At 48.7% G+C, this 8,309-nt stretch overlaps 1 protein-coding gene across 2 annotated transcripts in view; it reads left to right on the plus strand.

Moving 5' to 3' along the window:
- Window positions 1–7,859, plus strand: part of MAP3K2 (mitogen-activated protein kinase kinase kinase 2) — a 46,116-nt gene extending 38,257 nt beyond the window's left edge. The window contains exons 17-18 of one of the 2 annotated variants that reach the window (XR_013217875.1): window positions 371–5,956; window positions 6,038–7,859. Coding sequence is in view for 1 of the 2 variants with exons in the window: in XM_077273246.1 (XP_077129361.1) it covers window positions 371–596 (226 nt within the window). In the remaining variant the exon portion in view is untranslated. Of the gene's footprint in view, window positions 1–370 lie in introns of both variants that reach the window. The other variant, XM_077273246.1, reaches the window with a different exon arrangement.
- Window positions 7,860–8,309: the final 450 nt, after the last annotated feature.

Here is an 8,309-nt window from a genome sequence, read left to right on the forward strand (position 1 = left end):
GAGCTGCACTCACTATTCTGCTGGTGCAGTCACTGTGTACATACATTACATTACTGATCCTGAGTTACATCATGTATTATACCCCAGAGCTGCACTCACTATTCTGCTGGTGCAGTCACTGTGTACATACATTACATTACTGATCCTGAGTTACATCCTGTATTGTACCCCAGAGTGATATACCCCAGAGCTGCACTCACTATTCTGCTGGTGCAGTCACTGTGTACATACATTACATTACTGTCCTGAGTTACATCCTGTATTATACTCCAGAGCTGCACTCACTATTCTGCTGATGCAGTCACTATGCTCTCATACTTTGTATTATAATACCGCAGTTCTTTTATTTTTCATTATTTTTCTCTCCCAGGAGTGTCGGTTGTACAGTTGTGGAAATGCTGACGGAGAAGCCCCCGTGGGCAGAGTTTGAGGCCATGGCTGCCATTTTTAAAATCGCCACTCAAGCCACGAATCCACAGTTGCCAGCAAATGTTTCGGACCACACACGGGACTTCTTGAAAAGGATTTTTGTGGAGGCTAAGCTCCGGCCGTCGGCTGAGGACCTCCTTAGGCACACGTTCTCCCAGTGTCACTAGCGGCTCCGTTCAGCTCTTCCTTTTCTTTCCTTCCAAAGCTGATGGCACTTTAGAAGCCTCCGCAGAACGACAAGAGAGGTCCTGTGATTCCTCTCGATTCCTCCGAGGCCGGATGTTTATGGTCTAGTGATGGATGTTGATTTCCCCACTCGGAGATTGTTTTTTTTTTTTTTTTTTCCCTGACACGGTACAGCGACATTACTCCAGTGGAAGCACTTTATAAGATTTTCCTTCCCCGTCCGGCAGAGACTAAAACCTTTTGGTACCAAGCAGAAGTGTAATGTGTGTGAAGGACATCGGACGTCCGACATGTGGCAGCTTTATAATGTGCCCCGTGGGTCTTCACTGCTGGGGATCACGGCTGCTTTTCAATTTTTCGTTGTGTTTTATGTTGTCTGTCTGGCTTGTCATACATACATGTAGGAACCCATCAGCAAGGTGGTGATGTGTAATCACCTAAGGCATGAGTGCCAAGAAGTGCGGCGTTTACCCTTGGTACATGAGACTTGCTTCTTTCCAGTGCTTGATTATCAATTTGGGGCATCTCTGTAGTAAGTGGGATCACTGCCCAACAGTTATTAGGTGTTTGGACAATTCTTGCTGATGGTTTCCATTTAAGCTAGAATTTAGAGGTGTTGGGAGCGGTAGGTACAAGTCTGAATGAAACTTGAATAACTGTTTGCTGGATTGTGGGCTCCTTCTCTGTCCTGAGGACGCCGTCATGGCTGCCATGTGTCTTTCATCACGTGTTTTAGTTGTGCTTTTGAGCAACCCCGACGCGCTGCCAATCAATCCTAGATGCCCCATGGGTCGTGGGACGGGCTGCCACAGGGTTCAGTATTCTTCTCAGGCAGGTAGATGGCCCCATGGCCACACATTAAGGGGCTTCACTTTTTGAATCTTGTTTTGTCTTCTATTTAATGAATTATTAATCTGTGGATGTCACTGCGGTCGCATGTGCAGAAGGCGGGTCGCAGCGAGAGTCACGCATGTCCCTGTAATGGCACGTGGCTGATGGCACGTGGCTGGGCTATTATTACAAGGAAAGGGGGACAATTCAGCTCCTGAGAAGGAAGTTTTTAGCTCTGCATCATTTTCATGTTTTTGTCCTGCACAATGGCGCTAGGGAAATGCGGCACCGCTCCACTCAAGTGCCTATGATCCATCCCTTTATCACTGGTCTGCCTTCTGCAGCTCTCCACATGTTGGGAAACAGACGCCAACGTGCCCCACAACTGGTGTAGATGGGAATTAGAGCCGTGATGCCTGTGCTGGCCTGATTGCCATCCGAACCTGCACAGGTCATCTACATTGCATATGGTTTTTCGGAGGATGTGGCTGGAAGTGGCTTTTCAAGGGTATGCCTAGTTTGGGCATCCCTTGGTAAAAAGAGGCATACTGTTCCTCTGTGTATCCCATGCAGTGCCCAAACTCTGCAGCTCCTGCTCCGTGCAGTGACCAAACTCTGCAGTTCCTGCTCCGTGCGGTGCCCAGACTGCGCAGCTCCTGCTCGGTGTGGTGCCCAGACTGCGCAGCTCCTGCTCCATGCGGTGCCCAAACTCTACAGCTCCTCCTCGGTTCAGTGCACAGACTGCGCAGTTCCTGCTCGGTGCGGTGCCCAGACTGCTCAGCTCCTGCTCGGTGCGGTGCCCAGACTGCGCAGCTCCTGCTCGGTGCGGTGCCCAGACTGCGCAGCTCCTGCTCGGTGCGGTGCCCAGACTGCGCAGCTCCTGCTCGGTGCGGTGCCCAGACTGCGCAGCTCCTGCTCGGTGCGGTGCCCAGACTGCGCAGCTCCTGCTCGGTGCGGTGCCCAGACTGCGCAGCTCCTGCTCGGTGCGGTGCCCAGACTGCGCAGCTCCTGCTCGGTGCGGTGCCCAGACTGCGCAGCTTCTGCTCTTTGCAGCAGCTCTCTCCTGTCTCGTATATTGGGGCCTCATCCTCCTTATAAGCTCTCCTGCCGTTATCAGCAGCACTGATTTTCAGATCTTCAGAAGCCATAATTCCGGGGTGCAATTTTTTCTCTTGCCCTATAACTGCAATTTATACAGAGTCCAGCATTTTTTTTTTCTTTAATCGCCCCTTAGAAATTCTGTTGGTCATGGTGGCACATCAGCGCAGGTGTCGGTATCACGTTCATTACTGCGGCTGCTTCATGTGGGTGCAGGCTGCGGGTTTGTCTCAAAAGCCATTACTGACCGTCTTGGTCGTGCGCAGTGCCTTTATCTCACGTCTGTGTGGTTGTGTTTTGTATCCTTGTCGGGGGTTGTGTGTGTTAAGTGCATGTGTGTGTGTATGTGTGCGACTCTTGGGCTGCGTGTATGCAGAAAGTGCCAAATGTTTGCTCCGCTCTGTACACTCCTGCCGTGCTCGGGGTGCATGGATGCTCAGCGGTGGAGTATTGCAGTCCGTTTCCAGGGCAGGATCACTGCTGTCAATTAAAAGGGGGTATTACGTAAATGAAGTTTAATCATGGTGTGATAACTTCTGTATTTGTATAATATACTGTTTCACGTCTTTACCATTTACACGTTCTGTGCTTGCTGTCAGGGAATGGAGACATTCTCATTAGACATGTACAGACACCATTTGTCTGTGGGTTGCTTACACCTGCATCTGGTGCAGCCTATGCTTTTCAGCGTAAAGCTATGAACCCCAGGCAGACACGTTTCAGCTGCACGGCACCGAGATATATGCTTCTGCTAATATGGGATGCAACAGCAGCAAACCCACAGCTGTAGAAAGTAAAGGTGCAAGTATGAGCAGAAAGTTTTGTAATACCGGATATCGGTCATGTGTTTCTGGCAGACTATAACCCTGTGAACCTGCTCCTATAGCCGACGTTCTCATCGTGGTCCTGGTACGACGTCATGTCCGCGTCACACCAGCTCTACTAATGCGTAGTGGAGCCAGGAGCGTTGGCCGGTAGGAGGTTTGCAAGGCTGTAGTTTGGCGACAATGGATTGCCGATGTGTCCGCTGGACCAGACTCCTGCAAATAGTTTTGCTCGACTCTAGAATTTTCCCATTTTCTGACAGCAAGCAGAGATGAGGAAAGTTGCAGAACTTTTCCATTATCTTTTCTTATGCTTTTTCTCGGAGCAGATGCAGAATTACGGTACGGTCGGTTCTGACCAAACTCTTGGATTTTACTTTATTTGCCGGTTTGTTTTTTAACCCTTAAATGCCAAAGATGTGTCATGTATGGACCAGGATTACTTTCTTCCCTGCCTCTCCCCTTCTGTGGAGTTCTGGTCTCCTGAGAAGCCTTGATTTCCCAGTGGATGTGATATTACAGGAATTACTTGCAGCCATATCTTATTAAACGCCACCGGCCCCTCAGGTACTCCCCGCACTACAGCTGCCATGACTCGGGCGGCGTGTGATCCATAGGTCCTCAGATAATGGAGGGCATACAGTGAGGGTGGTCCCAGTCGCTTCAGGTGGCCGTTAGTGGGTGTTTCACATTCTTAATGATTATACAGGGTCGTGTTTCCCAGTGCCTGCTCCGTAGGCATTACACGGTATGTCCAGATCACATGGGTTAAGGCTATGCTTCCCCTCCCAGGGGCCATGCCGTGGACTCCCCCGTACAATGCAGGAGATGTGTGCGTTTTCTCATCGGTCGCCGTGCAGTGACCGCCATACTAAACTTGAGATTGCACACAATGATCGAGGGAATGCGGCGCGGATTCTGGGAGATGACGGCTGATAAACTACGATAACCATTGTACATGCAGGAAATTAGGGGCCACACGTTAATGGCCCCTCTACAATCAGCTGTTCCCACCATTAGTGCCTGAGCGGAGTGGTAGTAGCTGGACAGGAACCTAAACTGATGAAAAAGTTTATATAGTTCAGACTAAGACATAGACCGTAGAGGGACTCTGGATATTGGGGGATCCGGGGCTCGGTGCAATTCGTCACAATCGATGGAAACTTAGCATTTCATGGTGAGAGCCTCGTACTCACTGTATGTAGTGGTTGTCCTCGAGCTTTCACCTGTGCACTATTACAATACTGCCCCCTATGGGTAAGAATATGGAGCCCTGACTAATTTGAGAATGCTAATAAGGTTCACACAAAGTCTAATGCACACATTAGAGTTTCTAGCATACTTTTTTTTTTTTTATTCATTTTTGGTACTGCTACTAATCTATGACAGTAGTGTGAACAGGATGTCTCCTTCCCCCTCTGGCAGCTGATTGCTCCCATGTTACCAGCCTGCAGCTGGAGTCTTCTCAGGTTTACTGCAGGGGCTCTGTTCCTTCCCTGACAAGCAGGCAGAAGACGATCTGTCACTGCAGAGACCTGGCGGAGGTGAGGGTGGCTGAGTATGCATGTCCTCCACTATGCTGCTATAGTATGTAGTAATGTCGGATCTGTATGTATGTGGGGATTATTGCTTATTTCTTACCTGTGCAATGAATATCCTATTTACAGTCTTCCACCCCCCCCCCCCCCAAATGCATATTGTGATACTTAAACATTTTCTATAGACTTGTAGTTGCAGATAAATTCTCACATCAAGCGCTCCCTAGACTCTGATTGCATGCGCACTGACACTGGAGGAGCCCAGCGGCGTGCTCACATTGTCGGTGCAGGTGCGAGCCCGCTGTGATCTCTGGCTCCTGCCAGTCTGTGGAATTCACCCTCACTACACCCAGAAGTGTGGCGAGCGTCTTCAGAGATGAGCTGGTGATCAGAGCGCATCCACATGGAGTGACTGCCTGCCCTTGACAGTGTGACTGCGCCGCTAGGCTCCTCCGGTGTCGGTGCACACGCAAAAGAGTGATTTGAGTTTCGGAAGCACCTGCTATGAGAAGGTGAAACCTGTCAATCAGCATCAGAGTCACTGCTGGAAATGCAAATCACAGGGCGTCATGGTGCACCGAGACATTGACCACAACAAGGAGGCTCCAAGCGATGTACCACAACAAGGGTGTTTCAAGCCATGGACCACAACAAGGGGGCTCTGAGCCATGGACTACAACAAGGAGGCTCCAAGCGATGGACCACAACAAGGGGGCTCTGAGCCATGGACTACAACAAGGAGGCTCCAAGCAATGGACCACAACAAGGAGGCTCTAAGCCATGGACTACAACAAGGAGGCTCCAAGCAATGGACCACAACAAGGAGGCTCCAAGCAATGGACCACAACAAGGGGGCTCTGAGCCATGGACTACAACAAGGAGGCTCCAAGCAATGGACCACAACAAGGAGGCTCCAAGCAATGGACCACAACAAGGAGGCTCTGGGCCATGGACTACAACAAGGAGGCTCCAAGCGATGGACCACAACAAGGGTGTTTCAAGCCATGGACCACAACAAGGGGGCTCTGAGCCATGGACTACAACAAGGAGGCTCCAAGCCATGGACCACAAGGGTGTTTCAAGCCATGGACCACAACAAGGGGGCTCTGAGCCATGGACTACAACAAGGAGGCTCCAAGCAATGGAACACAACAAGGAGGCTCCAAGCAATGGACTACAACAAGGAGGCTCCAAGCCATGAACCATAGCAAGAGGCTCCAAGGGATGGATCATAACGAGGGTGCACCGAGCCATGGACCACAACAAGGGGGCTCTAGTTTGTGCGAAATTACATATGGATGATAAATGTATTTAACTGCAACTACAAGACTAAGCAGTATATTCCTGGTATGATTTTTTTTTATGAGGGCTAGGGTCGGTCTCTATATAAATGTTTAAGTTGATGTATTTGCATTTTTTGGGGTGACGGACCCCCTCTAAATCGTAGGACACCCTCTTTAGAACCTATGACTGGAGTTGCACCAGTGTTTAGTCAGTGTCTTCCCTCCTGCGTGCATTATTTCATCAGTTTCCATCTTGCAGAATTACATTCGGTGTAACGTTCACCTCCGACCCCGCAGTCACCACATTTCTATAGAAGCGGCACGCAGTCTGGAGATATCGGGAGCCCACTCCAGACAGGGCCGCCTCCATGTAGAGCAGAAATCGTATCAAAGTGAAGACTGAGAGATACTCGTTACAAATGATTGCCGCAGCCGCCTGTGGGTGGGGTGTAGCTTTACGGCAGCTGCGGGGGCCGCACGTGGAAGGGAGGCCATATTGATCATCGTCTAGTTCTGGTTGATACATTTGGCACATTGTTATATTGTCTGTTCTGAGTTTACATCACCTTCTTGTCGTCTCTTGTGTCCGGTAATGTTCACCACTTTTTTGCTCGATGTATCGCGGTTTCAGCCATGTTTCTTTTCCGGGCAGGCCTTGCCTCTTTCTGATGCCCCTTCTATTGAGCGAGTATAAAACACATCATGAATGTGATGCAAAGTATCTAATACGGTTGAGTGAACTAAACATAGTAAAAAAAAAAAAAATCTGCCCCAGTGTGTCCATTCATTGACAGCAATCAGTGGCCATTAGAAAGCTGCAGAACGTTTCATAACCAATGACTAAGCTTTACCTAAAGGACCCCGGTGCACCCATCCCAATAATGTCAGACATCCACACGGCGTCCAGTCTGCCGTTATACAGTTATGACTGCGCCTGCGGTCGGGCACTATACATAGTATATATAGCTATATAAATATATCTTACTGTACAGCATTTTTTTATTAGTCTGTAAATGTTTTTTGCACATTTTTTTAAGATTTTGTTTTAATTGATACATTGATTGTAAAACTGCGAGCAGCTGCAGATGTGTGGTGAGTGTGTGAACGCGTCCGTGCGATGTACTACTGTCTGTGCTTGTCAAACATGGAGATTTTAATATACCGAGCTACTTAATCGCTTCTGGGTGTTCTTATACTGTACCTTTTTATTATGTACTGAAGCTTATTATGGCATTGCTGGCACAGGGGCGGCCGCTGGCATTAATGAGACCCCTTATGTCCTGAGCGACCACTCTGTCCTCCCCTGTAGACTCTGGGGTGAATAGCGCCCCGTGTGGCAGGGCAGAGAAGTCCTCATCAGACAGGTTCTCTGCTCGCCGCTGTGCCAGCAATACGTTCTAAGTGACCCGTCATAGTAAAGAAACACAATGGACTTGAATACATATTGTATCGCGTGTTTGAGGCTGGATCCAACACTAGTTTATGTTTTGATGAATTTTTTTTATGACTTTTTTTTTTTTTTTTTTTTTTTTTTTATATACTCCCGATGGAATGGTTGCACTTGATTAAATGGCTTGTCTGAATCGATATCTTAAGAATTAGAAATCTGACATGCAGGCACCTCCTGTCCAATTGTGTTTATAGCATTAAATAAATTCGGTTTTACCCTCTTCAATGTGTGGACAGCGGTGATAATGGTGGGATTCTGATCATCTGGGACTCGTAAGGATATTCGGGGCCTCCTGGCTTCTTCACATCCCATAGGGGTGGTGCAGACCCTCACACTTGCACAACTGACTTGTGGCTTGGGGCCAACATATGTCCTGTGATGCAGCTGTGTGGCCCCCAACCATCCAGACACGGACATGGTAATTTGGTGTCTGTTCACGTATTTCCAATACTAAATTGAGAGCGCAGCTCTGAAGCACGGGTGAGAAGCTACTAATGGTGAATCATAGAGAACCAGAAACTAATTGTTCTCTTGTTTCTACAAGACTGGGGAGTCCACCACTCCTCTGTGGGTCATTTGCATTTAAGCTGTTCCATCCTGCATGTCCACATGGATAGTCCTTCTCTGAACCCTGCTTATACAGGTACTATACAGATGATCAGGTTTTGAA

This window comes from Ranitomeya variabilis, chromosome 7 (genome assembly GCF_051348905.1).
Source record: "Ranitomeya variabilis isolate aRanVar5 chromosome 7, aRanVar5.hap1, whole genome shotgun sequence".
NCBI lineage: Eukaryota > Metazoa > Chordata > Amphibia > Anura > Dendrobatidae > Ranitomeya > Ranitomeya variabilis.